This window comes from Semicossyphus pulcher, unplaced genomic scaffold (assembly GCF_022749685.1).
Source record: "Semicossyphus pulcher isolate SPU_LCO1_2020_fin unplaced genomic scaffold, fSemPul1.0.p SCAF_21, whole genome shotgun sequence".
In the NCBI taxonomy this organism is placed as follows: Eukaryota; Metazoa; Chordata; class Actinopteri; order Labriformes; family Labridae; genus Semicossyphus; species Semicossyphus pulcher.
In genome coordinates, this window is record NW_027211695.1 from 18,604,053 (window position 1) to 18,617,782 (window position 13,730).

Below are 13,730 nucleotides of genomic sequence, written 5' to 3' on the forward strand. Positions count from 1 at the left end.
GGAGTAATCCCCAGGCTTCTCAGCTCAGTCTGCAGGCTGCTGTGAACGCCAGGTTTCACACAGTTTTTTCTACAGCAGGCTTAGGAGGGCTGGCCAATCAGAAGAAAGCGGGCTTGTAGGGGGGCGGGGTTTCTTAAAGGGACAGAGCTGACTGAGTCGCTTCAGGCAGAGGCTGTATGAGGGCCTGCACAGAGCACCAGTGTGTTTTTTTTAACTGTAAATTATGCTAAGCTACTTAACAGGTATTATAGAGTGAAATATGAAGCTTGAAATTAGCATAGTAAGTTTTGACATTCGTGGTTAATTATAATAACTGGTGATAGCATGGGATGGGGTTTGGGTAGTGCTTCTATAAACAGGGGCGGATCCAGAGGGGTGGCCAGAGGTAACCTGGGGCCCCCCCTTGTAATCTGATTGGCCACCCCAAAATCCTAAACTATGATTAGGTATTTGCCTTGTCAGAGGCGGGACTTATGTTAAAATCAACTCTTTGGCTGTGTTGCTAGAAGCTTTTCAATGTAGCGCATTTCCTTTTGTTAGTACTGTAAATTGTTGCTCTGGACACACATCTTCTCTTTGAGTCCTTAAAGAATTAAGCTTAGACGATTTATATGTTGCCACTCTGTTGTGTTACTTTTTAAAGTTAAAAAATACACACAGGGCTCAAAGTACATATGATTAGTGGAGATAGTGGCCACCCCTGCATAAGTCAGTGCCCCATTTGGGCCACCCCAGTCAAACAAATCTGGATCCGCCCCTGGTCCAGAATGACTAGTGATACCACACAAATGGCCATAAACAAAAATCTGCAAAGTAAAAAACATGTTTTAATCAAGAGTATTTCTTCAAGAACGTTTAATTTGATTATATGAATTTATTATTATTTTATTTCCCGCGGGTAGCGTCTTTAAAACACTGAAAAAAAAGTGCCATCTGAACCAGCCAATCAGGCTTTGCCATGTTGGGACACTCCAGCCAATCAGAGCGCTCAGTCTCCGAGGAAAACTGGCATGGCCCGGCGGAGAGGGGGAGTGAAGACGAACAATGAAGCGTGCATCATCCTGCACGTCACAATATGACGTGAGGAGCAAACGCGGAGTTTCGGGGGGCAGTTCCTCTGCTCCTTTGAGGGTATCTCGAAACACCTGGCAGCTGTGGGTGTGCGTTTAGCCCTCTACCCCTGCGTGAGGTGACGTCAAGAAAGTGATGCCCCGCAGCTTAACACGCACCGCTGAATATTCGTAAAAACAAAAACAAACCCTACCAGTGGCAGTAAAGTACTCGCAGCCGAATTAAAGTCCTGCCCCCACCCTCACCCTACCTCCACCTCCTGATGTCAAACCATTTTGCATACCGACTTCCGCCCCGCTTGGCTCTCTCTCCCTCCTCCCTCTCCCTCCCTCGTCGGTCGGTCTGCATCAGCCGGCGAGCAGCTAATATGACAGGCGGGAGGATACAGTATCACGCCGAGCCATGAGAAGCTGACTTAAAAACTTCATTTGGAAAGTAGGCGGATGTCGTGTGCGGCTGATATAGGTCGGAGAAGGATTAGGGGAAACGGGGGACGAAGAAGCGGCTGTGTTTTTTGATGCAATGGGATTTGCTACTTTCCTGTGAAGAGGCGGACCTATGAGACGCTGCGAGTTCAATATGCTGAAGCTGTACCCGGTGTTTGTATACTGTACGTGGAAGTACAGGGACTATTTTCTTCCAACTCACAGGCATACGTAAGGATTTTAATCAGCAATTGATTTTATTTGTAGCACGCGGATATCAACGGTTTTAAACCTTTATTTTTTGGTCTGTTCTTGTTTTGGACAGGGAATTCCTTCAGATACGCTGCATGTGCTTTAGCTCTCTGAATTCACTACACGGTCTCTTATTTTGTTAGGTTTACATTCATTTAAATTGAATATAAAATATGGGGCTGGCGCTTGTTTTAGCTCGCAGCAGCTCTGAAACAGCCTGTAAACACATTAGAGGCTATTAGTTTTATTTTGAAGGGGGTCTTCTTTCAGAGTAGTTTAACTTGCCGTTGACCCACCATGAACTATTATTTTGTCGGTATTTTTCACGCTCCTGTAAGGTTTTCTGACAGCAGTTAGCCGGTAGCTTTTCAAACTACTCTACTGCGGGATTTTTTTTGTAGTAAATTGGTGCATTTTTTCCAGGTGACACCACACATTTCTACTTCTGCTTCAAAAAAAGACTGATTGTTTTTTATTTTCCCTCGTGAACGTGACATTTTTTCGTGATCGGACCCCAGTCCCACGGATACGACTTGCTATATTTTCACCTCATTTTTTCCACCATGAGTAACATCCACAAGGTATTGAATGTATTGCTACGTGGACTCGTCATCTATGCGGTACTGGGCTTGGAGTGCACTTACTCGAATGATCTAGCCAGCTCGTCTGATGCTGCAAATGCAGCCACCACAGGTAAGCACATGCCGAATTCAAGTGCCTCCAATGTATTTACGCATGTTCGGTATTACCCCCCTCTTTTCCTGTTCCCTGTGGTGTTCTCGGGGAAAGCCCTGCGCAGGGAGCTTAATGGAAAGTGAGGCATTTTATGTCGACAGTCACCTTTCTTCCCCCCTCCTCACCCACCTCTGTACATTGCCGAGGAATGCATGACATGACAGGAATGCAAGATGCATCCTCACAGAGGGCATGACTATTTACTGGAACACACATTTTTATGAGATAAATGCAAAGATTATGCACACATCCATTGATTATTTTAATTCAATTCAAACTTTATTAGAAACTCAAGGTTACGCACACAAGTAGCATCAAATGTATTCAAGCTAACAGGTCCTGTCTAGTAAGAGAAGGCCACCTTCATGCTCTGTGTTTACATTAGTATGTGTATTGAGTGATGCTGATCATTGCCAGAAGGCCACAGGTGAACCCCCCTCTGAATTTGTGCCATTTACATAACCTAGCGAGAGCAGGGTTTCCATAAATTTGCATCTGTTTTCACCAGGCAATATTGATTGGGCATCTGTAAATGACCCTCGAGTAAGTTAAACAAAGGCCCACGTGTAGAACGTGCTGTTTCTTTAATGTCATGTTGTGTGCTTAGGGAGTATCTGAATAACCTCATACTGATATCTTATTAAGCTTAAGTTTAAGATGATCATTGGTTTGCTTTTTTTGTATCTTATTTTAAACCGTTTAAATTCATTCGTGGTTGTGCTTTTACTGTGAAAACCGCTTGCTTATCTACGCAGAGATTTCCTGTGAAAACCGCTTGCTTATCTACGCAGAGATTTCCTCCGTCATTTAGTAAGTTAGTTAGTATTGTAGTCAGTGTAATTGAAAGAGACCATGGACTGAGGTCTAACTAAACTTTCGTTAGTATCAGTATTGGTATTCATAATTTCTAAATGTGTAACTTGAGTGGACGCTAATTTTAACAACAAGAATTGTTTGCAGTCTTTTACCTCTTTTCATGCACTGGACCGATTGTCGTATATTTTCTGTCTCTGTTACTTGAGCTCTAAACAAAGCAGAGCTCTAATTTGGAGACGGTAGGATTTAAAGGAAGAGTTTGACATTTTGGCAATGCACCCGTTCCGCTTTCTTGCCAGGAGACTATTTCCTGATGGAGTGTAGTTGCCAAGCAACCAGCAGAGAGTCCAGGAAGTTAATGGTCCGGCCAAGAAATGGTTTGGAACCAACCCCCTTGTAAAACAGAGGGATTTGATGTATTTATACACCTTACAAATTGAATATAAAAGACATAATGTGTTAATTAGGTCGCTTTAGCGGTGCTGGTAGGTGGATTTTGTTACTTTCGGAACGACTATGGGCTTTTTCATTCTTATGCTAAGCTAAATGCTAAATGGCTGCCACCTGCAGCTTCATACAGTATGCACAGATATGTGTGTGGTATCGATCTTCTCATCTAATTCTCAGCAAGAAAGCTAAAACATATTCTTCCACAAATGTCAAACTATTGGCTAAGAAAAATGTAAATTCTTTGACAAACAACAATCCACTTACTGGAAAGTTCCTGGAGCTTTTAGCTGCTTCTCATGACCTACATCAGTGGATCAAGTCTGCTTTGTTGTCATGGAGATGAAAAAGAAACAATGCATTTTCCTCAGGCCAATAATGCAAATTCAAACCACATAGTAACTTTTGCCCTGAAAAACTAGTATGTTAGTGAAATATTTACCTCCAGCGGATATCTTTCTCTTTGCTCAGCTCGCTTCCCCTTACAGGCAGATTATCTATGATGAGTCAAACAAGGCATCACTGATGCAAATATTAGACTTCATTTTTAACCGTCACAAAGGGAAATCCCATGAAGGTAAATTTAAAATGTTAATTTCTAGTGTTTATTTTTGACTCATTGCACTTTCGGCTGTTTGCACACAGGAGTTTTGTGTTGTACTGCCAAAGTTGACAGAGCAAAATTAGGCGCCAGCATTGTAGACACACACAAACCTTCTGAATGGAGGTGTATAGGCTCATCTATATATTAATGTTTCATCTAACACGTCTGCACCTTGTTGCTGGAGGAAGAAATAAACCATGTGCCAGACAGCTGTTAAGCATTCATGATTGTCTGTTTACAAGTGTTAAGCAGCTCCGGAAAATAAACCACATATTATTAAGGCCCAAAGCGACAGCTCGACAGTGTCAAAATCAGCCTAGAGACAATGTCAGCCCCCTCTCCCTGCTAGCAATGAGGTGTAGTGGATGCAGAGGTTGTGGTGACTCAATACTGTGTCAGTAAACATCACTGCAGCGTTACCCATTTCTCAGCCGGCTGCCTCGAAAGGTCAGCTGCCTTTTCACCGGTCTTGGCATCAGGAGAGGAAAACATAAGTCTGTGTGTGTTTGTGTGTGATACTGTAGCTCCTGTATAGAGCTTTATAGATAAACCAGCTGTGAATTTGTGTTGCTATTTAAATGTCCTTCATTTTGGTTTAAAGGTGTGATATTTTTATTCACAAATCTCTTTTAAAACTAGAGCTTGATGGAAATGGGGGTTTTGAAACTGATACCGATGTTAGAGGTGCAAAATTCTCCAACTACCGATACTGAGGCCAATGTAGTGACATTTTAATTTGGAATTAAAATCTAAAATCCCCAAAGCATCATTTTGTTCATTATATGCTCTGTTAAAAAAGTATTTATATTGGCACATATCGGCCTGATTATATCGGCCTACCGATATATTTGTCAACCTCTATTTATCGGTTTTAATGCTTAAAAGCAAGACTTGGTTACTTTTGAGAGAATAGATAACATCATCTCCCTCTCGTTAAGGGAGAAAAACTAGAGCTAGACAGATATGGCAATTTTTTAAACTGATACTGATGTTTGAAGTGCAAAATTGTTTTACTACCGATATTGAGGCCGATGTAGTGCCATTTTAATTTGGAATCACCCCAAGCATTGTTTTCTTTATTATATGCTCTCTTAAAAAAAATGTATATTGGCAAATATCGGCCTGATGATATTGGCCTACCGATATATTTGTCAACCTCTATTTAAAACCAGTCGTTTTTAATGCTTAAAAGGAAGACTTGGTTACTTTTGAGAGAATAGATAACACCATCTCCCTCTCACAAAGGGAGAAAAACTAGAGCTAGACAGATATGGGAATTTTTAAAACTGATACTGATGTGCAAAATTATTTTACTACCGATATTGAGGCCAATGTAGTGCCATTTTAATTTGGATTTAAAATCTAAAATCACCCCAAGCATTGTTTTCTTCATTATATGCTCTCTGAAAAAAGTTTTATATTGGCATATATCGGCCTGATGATATTGGCCTACCGATATATCTGTCAACCTCTATTTAAAACCGGTCGGTTTTATTTCCTAAAAGCAAGACTGTTACTTTTGGGAGAAGAAATAACACATTCTCCCTCTCATAAAGGAAAATTGTCCTACTTTTACAGTGGCTTAGCATTTTAGCTTATGCTCAGCTAAGTTTAGCATGAAGCATCACCACTTAGCTACAGGGGCTGAGCGAAAGTCAGATAGTATGGCTAAAAGATATGGCTCATTAACACTTCTTTGTAACAAGGATGTTTGCACATTCAGAAATTTGGTTATGTTGCTGAGCGATGCTTGTCTTTGAGAATGACTATTTTGCCTGCAGGTTTATTTGCGCACGCACACGCGTGAACTTCAGTTTGGTCCTGTAATTGCTGCGTTTGTTCAGTAGCAATGCAGGAATTTCTTGTCCTGATAATTGAGGTTAGAGAGGAGGCTGCTGTTATTGAAGCAGTTTGGGGTTCAAAGCTGCCATTTAGCATGCTGTGAGTGGTCAGGGGGCGAGACTTGGGGGGTTGGGTTTAACATTTGGTGGGTCAGGCAGCTCCCTTGTGATTCGGGATCTTCAAAAGGCCGGGGCAGGCAGAGTTTAAGAGAGGCTGGAATTTAGTTTCAGTAGCAAAGCAGGGGATAGCGATGGGGCATGATTACTTAAGGGTGCAATTTGTGGTAAAGAGCAGCTGAACCTTTGAAAAAGTGGTGTTTTAGTGGTCAAAAAGTGGGTCTAAATTGTGATTTTCAACACGACTATAGCCAAAGAGCCGTTGTTGTATAGATTATCATGTCATACACTCCATCTTTTAGAGTTCGCAATCTTTGTTGCAACCACAGCTCTTCTTTATGAAGGTCTAGTAAAGGTATGTTTATGGAAGAAGCCGGAGTAGGCATTAATGTTGTTGTCGCAGAAAAACAGTTGCACATGATTTGTGTTGAGCCCGATCACAAGGTTGTCACTGTGTTTCCAACACAAATGACAATGATTCTGAACCTGAACGACCCTGCACAGACTTGTTTTTGATGCTTGTGCTAAACTAATTTCACAGTCTATTTGAGTGGAAATGATACGGTATCTTTCAGGTCTTTGTCTTGTACCTGGTTGCTCCTCAAATTGGACCTAATTCCGATTCAGATTTAGACAATAGGAACCACAAATCATCTCTTTAGGCCACATTTTGAAGATGAAAATGTTAAGAGGCTGATAAAGGAGGCAGGGTTGAGTGGCGATGTGAACGTGGTCTTCCCCCGTTTTAATGGTGTTGTGTATTTAGCTTGTTTGGCGTTTCAACAAACAAAGCCCTCCCCCCCTCGTCTGCAAGGAACATCCAGTCCTCAAATAATGTGCCTGCTGGATGATAGTTGTCTCAGATACAGAGCCCCCTTTTAGCATTAGCTTTACATAACTTACAGATGCTGTAGGTTAAATTACACAGTCTCAAATGTAGCAAAGCAAACACAAGTAGATCTGTCTCACGCCCCGCTTGTCACGTACTGTAACCCCACATGATACAGTCACTAGGATTTCATTCAAAGCTTGTCCGAGTTCGGAGAGAATTCACTGGATAGTGCTCTGTTTGTGTAGCTAAATCAGAGGCGACATTGGCCATCTCGGAGCAAAGCGACTGCATTAATAAAGGGATTTGTTTAGAAAGGAGGTTCAACATTTACCTATCTCACCACTGCTTGCTTTAAGTACTGCAGGGAGCACAGGGATTTGCATTTTGCGATGCTTCCGTCGCTGCCGGCTGGCCCCCGTTCTATCAAAGTAACACACGCTTGAGGAAACCCAGGCTTTCCTACTGACTGTGGTGTTGGAGGGTTCTGGGTTCGCTCCGGGGGCTAATAGTGACAGAGTGTCAGAGTGAACGTGGAGCGAGTCATAATGTCCCGGTTCTGTGGTGTTCAGCTCGACAGGCAAAGCAATTTCCTTTTCTTGACTAGAACAGATTGTTCTTAAGGGTTCTTCATGAGCCAGTAACTAAAAAATGCTACTGAATAAAGCAGTTACACCTATGAGAAATTGACACCTAATTTCTGCCACTTTGGATCCAAACAATGAGGAAACTCGTAGAATGATAATGTTGCAATCACTTCAGATGAAAATCTACCTCAGGCAGAAATCACGTTTAAGTTTTATTCTCATTCAAATGAAATAGCCTCAAGTAACTTAAGCTAACGTTAACAGAAACACACCCTGAATAAAATGTTACATTTTAGAGCTGTTACACTACCTCAAGTATTTGGACAACGACACAGAAAACTATCGACCAACTTGGCAGTTTCTCTTAGCTGAAGCATGCTAACATGCTCAGAGGTTTTAGCATCTTTCAGCTCATTTTCTTTTTGGTTTTTGGGTCGGCAACTTTCAAGTTCAGCCTCACCTCTCTCATCAGCCTTGTTTCCAACAACAGCTGGAAGCAATGTTAGCGACAAGCTAGTGAACACAGTGGGGAGGTGGTGGAGACCAAAATAGAGGTAAAAGTAGAGGAATTATTATTGTATATTGGTTAATATGGATACTATAATATTAGAGCATAGCTTGATGGTGGGAACCTCGACATCTAATGAATGATAATGTTGGTGGATGATTAAATAAGCAACGTTTTGGAAGTTTATTGGCTATATCCGCGGTATGTTGGTGTTGTTTTCACAGCTTGTTTCCCAATTGGCCAAATATAGCTGCTTTAATACAACATTATCTTTCACAATAGAGCCTTGGTCTTGTTATAGATCATTAAAAGCCTCAAGCGGAAGGCCGGCTTTGCATCGCCACCCTGACGCCGCTCAGTTGTCCCGTCTGCTTCCCCCCCAAAAAGTAGACAGCTGCTGCCCATCTCAATCAGGGGCCCAATGAGGCCGGTCACCAATCAGAGCAGAGTCCCTCCTGGTGTATTTATAAAGACACTGGTGAAGTTTTCCATGTGCATTTTCCATCACCACTGACCCGCTCCTGACATTGACGCGGCGGGTTCAGATTGTTCCTTATCATTACGGAGATCAGTCACCGCCGCAACAGGCCAATCTTGCTTTCAACTGGGCCCACAGGGGGGATAATGGGGCTTTATTTAATGGTTTACCCCGCTGTGGTCACTGTAACCCACCGTGACAGATGATTGGCTGGCATGAAGCATTGTTAAGTTGCTCATTCCTTTTGAGGAGCTTTTATCGGAGTATTTACGGCCTAATTCGAAGTTTCTGTTCATGATTATGAGGACGAGACAAATCCTTGTTTTACCGTCTCGAATTTCTAAAGCACGGCAGCGCGTTCGAGATAATTCATTCACAAGCAGACCACACTCAACACACAGTAAGCTGATTCACTCATGCAGAAAGCGCCACAGTAAGAGATGTAGGTCACTGTACTCAGCTGTAAACTGTTTCCTGCTGCGTGTAGCCTACAGTAGCAGAACTGTCTGCCCTCGCACGGGCCGGAGGGGGGGCTATTGTTGTCCCGCTCCGCCACACTTAAAGGTGTTGATCCCCCCGAGCTGGCAATGCATGGGCGCTTGGCTGGGTGAGCCCTTTGGATGAATACAAACAAGCTAGCAACAAACGATGTGCAAAATAGTGATGTGAATATGGAAATGCGTTAGTCGAGAAAGGATTGTTCCTTGTTTATCTCACACTTCTTCTGCTTTTGGCTGTGTACAGTTAAATGCCGTTGGCGGTTAGTAGACAGGAGATGAATTGCAACTCTTCTGAGAATCTTTCACTTCTTTTATAGATTAAAAAATGCTGAAAATTTGCCCTTTTTAGTTCCTAAAATGCGGGAAACTTCTTCTTTTCTCTGGTTTATACTGCTACTTACTGACGACCAAATTGAAAATCTCACCTTTGGCTTTAAGGAACATTTTTCTGGGACTCTAAAGATGAAAATCACTGCAAATTGAATCCCTAAAACACAGTGAGAAATCCACAGTTTGGGCTCGACACGTTTGTAGAATAAAAGACTGATAGGGGTCACAGCCTCGTCCTGTTATGAGAGTGTCATCCTGCTGTGATAATACTCGTCACCTTAACACAGGAAGAAGCCAATGCCGTGCCCTTCACTGAAACCTAAAATTGTCACTGTGGCGTTCTTGCTCATGTCATTTCCTGGCTAATCACATGTATTTATTGAAGCTTGTTTTTCTCTGAGCTTAATCTGATTTTACCAACAAATTTGATTATATCTGTTGGCCTGTGTGACATCACATTTTTTAAGTCAGTTATGTAGATAATTGACGACTTTGGGAATAAGAAAAGGCAAATGGATCTGTTTGAGTGGCATTTAAAGTTAGATACAGGTCGTGAGGAGCAGTCCCCTCTGATTTCAGGGACTTTCCCTTGGCAAAGGGCACGTGATGTGGTGGCCTGGGCAAGAGGGGCAAAAGGCGGTGTGGATTTCTTTGGTATGCTGTCCCCTTCACTAACGTTGGTGCTCTGACCTGCTCTCATGACAAACTAATATACAAGTAGAGATTAAACATAACACGGAGACGCTGATTCAGATTTAATCACTTGTCAAAGGCATCAAAATGATTTATGCTGTTCTGTCATTTGTTGACTTTGATGCTTGTGAGAAAACGGCTTTCTAACTAAGGTGACTTAAAGCTACTATAATCAATATTTTTATAAACTCACTGGGACAAATATTTGTGTGTAATGTGAAAGGGGTTTGCTCATTGTGACGAACCTACAAGGTAATTACTAAGGGTTTAAATCCGATTTAATCGATTTTCCAGAAAACTGTACAATATTTGCTGATATCTCGAATTCTGCATCGATACAATTTGGATTTAATTCGACTCAGGGACCTGTTGTAGATATAAGATGATATTTTAGCCAATATCATCTGTTAATTTTGGATCAAGTCACAAAAAACAACTTTAACAAAAAGAAATCCATTGTTTTTAAATTAAAGATAAAAAATGGTTTTATATATCGGCCTTACAATATATAGGTATCACAATATATTGGCCTGACAATATATCGGTATCACAATATATCAGCCTGACAATATATCGGTATCACAATATATCGGCCTGACAATATATCGGTATCACAATATATCGGCCTGACAATATATCGGTATCACAATATATCGGCCTGACAATATATCGGTATCACAATATATCAGCCTGACATTATATCGGTATCACAATATATCAGCCTGACAATATATTGGTATCACAATATATCAGTCTGACAGTATTTCGGTATCACAATATATCAGTCTGACAATATATCGGTATCACAATATATCAGTCTGACAGTATTTCGGTATCACAATATATCAGTCTGACAATATATCGGTATCACAATATATCAGTCTGACAGTATTTCGGTATCACAATATATCGGCCTGACAATATATCAGTCTGCTAATCTTAAAGATGATGAAATTAATAGATGTTTTCACTTAAGCTTGAACTGATATCAATCTGAATTATCATCTTTTAGTTGTTATCGTTGTTGTTTTGTTTTTTATACTCGCAACTTTTTTGCTTCACTCAAAATGCTTTCATCTGCGCTCTTTCCAGATGTTTCGGGCAGCTGTTTTCAGCAAAAAAAGCGCCAAAACCCAACTGTATGCTTATTGTCCAACACCAAACAAAAGACACACAAAGTTAGCAACTAGCTTGTTAACATAGCAGAACATTAAAGAGGCGAGACAATCTCCAGCTGTGAACATGAACAGCAGTAAGAGAAATACGATTCAACTATTAAGCCAGCTGTAAAACTGTTCGTCCCCCGTGTCTTGGTCGAGCAATGTAAGGCTGTGATGAATTGACTGCTAATCCGTTTTAGCGCTGCTAACCGTAGCATGTCCGGACAAACAGGTGGTTTCTCAGGAGCCACTCGGCCTCCCCTTGATCTGTTCCAAAACCAGCCCAGTTTGTATTACACATCAAAGGACTTGATAACAACACAATGACTTTCATTTGCTTACTCCTCCTGCAGCAAGTGGGCCAAAGGGCCCTCACAGGTTTATTCCTTCTGTCGGAACATGATTTGTTTTTGCTCAGTTTCACATCAAAGGCAGTTGTTTATGTTTTGTTGGAACATGCAGGCAGTCGATCACCTTTTAAGTACTTAATTGCCGGTAATGAATGTAGCATGTTGACACTTTGCCTTCGTGCTGCCTCTGTTAATCCTCTGTATTGCGTTCTTTTGTTCAGATTTGTAAGCCATCTTTATTTGGATTTCCGTGCATGAATTTACTTTGCTATTGTCTGGAGTGTGTCGCTTATTCTTAGCTTCCACGCTGGCGTCCATATTTAGGAACACCGAGTTAAAAAAAAATCAGAATCCTGTCAAACAGGAAGGTAAAAGACATACACAGGAAGCTGGCGGAGAGCCAAACCTGCTGTCAGCTACAAATCCCCAGACCGAGACATTCCCATGCTAACGCTTTGACGGAAGTGTCCAAAACCATTACAGTCATCTCTCGGTGCCACTTTTCAAAGTGAAACTAAAAACGTGCGTCCTCTCCCACTGAGCACACGCACACACATCGGCTTGTTTTGACAAACCGTGTCGGTTTAAAGGTAGCAGTAAAGTCAGAACAGGCTGTTCTCAATGTTCCTCTCCTTCACATAAATGTCGTTTTAAATCTTCCCGTTTCGAGGCCACGCAGAGGTCTGAGCTGACGTTTTTGACAGTCTAGATATTTTACAGTTTGCACACATGTTGTGTAAGATTCTCGTAATGTAAGATCCAACAAGATGTAAATGTTAGTATTAATAAATCTCTCACTAAGCGAGAGCAGCGTGCAGTATTCACCTGCTTATTTTCATGGTGCAAATATTTTCCCTTCAAGGTTGTCATGCCGCTTATGACATCAGGCGTCTTTTACGACAATGAACTTGTAACGTGATGCTTTATGTCGGAAGAAAGAAATAAAAGGAGCTATGCTGTAAAGAATGGTTGCCATAGTACAGTAATGAGAGTTTTATAAGCAACAGAACACTCGTGACATTAAACCATCACTGAATGCTTATCTTGAAATTGACTGTAAAACTATTGTAGGTTATTGATAAGAAAATGATGTTTGCTTATGCAGAAAGAAAATTAAAGTGTAGGAAACAAACTTAAAGTTGCTCAAACTCAGTTAGTTTTCATTGAATCCCTAATTAAAGTTTCATCTTTGTCAAACAAACACCGAAATTAGAGAGCTATCGAACTTGAACATCCGGGTAGCGAAAGATTAATGTAATAAAGTATTTGATCTGCCTTAAACGCAAGAAGCAGAGGTATGGTGGCCCTGAAGTTCAAAACGTATTGTTCTATACCCCCTCTAATTAAAGTCATATCAATTGCAAGCACAGACTGCGTGTAGGAAGTGGTCCTAGCATCTTGGTTTCAAAAGTGAAGCTAGTGCGAACGTGGCTTAAACCTGCATTCTTTCTACTGGCCAACAGGGGGCGACTCCTGTGGCGCAAAAAGCAGGCAGATTGCATGGAAGACTATGGGTAAATGGCAGCATGATGCTAACTTGGTAAATAATGGTCCCATTTGGAGTAAAATGGAACATAATGTGGGGTATGCTCTCGGGCTAACATGGCGACCTGTCAAACAAGATAGAGATGTAACTCTGTAGCCACCTTGACATCCAAATATGGTCACTTCTGGTTGGAAAAAAAACAAGACTGCCAAACTACAAACCAATGGGTTATGTCCCAGTCTTCTTTTATATTCAGTCACAAGAAATGATGACAGCTGTTACTTGCTCGTCAACACATCTGTTTTCCATTTTTTGTTCCCTTCTGTTATTTGTTTAACCAACTTATGACAGGGTCAGGGAACATGGGGTACCATACCTGAAGAGAGACGCTTCTCAGAAGTCTCATGGGAAAAACGTAACCCTCATATTTCCTGTCCTTAGGCCGCGACAGAACCAGGGACATTTTATCCCAGTTTGGCTGCATCTTCTGTACACGTCATT

The 13,730-nt window shown here is 41.5% G+C and overlaps 1 protein-coding gene across 2 annotated transcripts in view; it reads left to right on the plus strand.

Moving 5' to 3' along the window:
- Nucleotides 1–1,418: 1,418 nt before the first annotated feature.
- stim2b (stromal interaction molecule 2b) overlaps nt 1,419–13,730 on the plus strand; it is a 45,447-nt gene continuing 33,135 nt past the window's right edge. For both annotated transcript variants that reach the window (XM_069672320.1, XM_069672321.1), the window contains exon 1: nt 1,419–2,441. In XM_069672320.1, the coding sequence (XP_069528421.1) occupies nt 2,312–2,441 (130 nt within the window). In that variant the 5' untranslated portion in view covers nt 1,419–2,311. The remainder of the gene's footprint in view (nt 2,442–13,730) is intronic.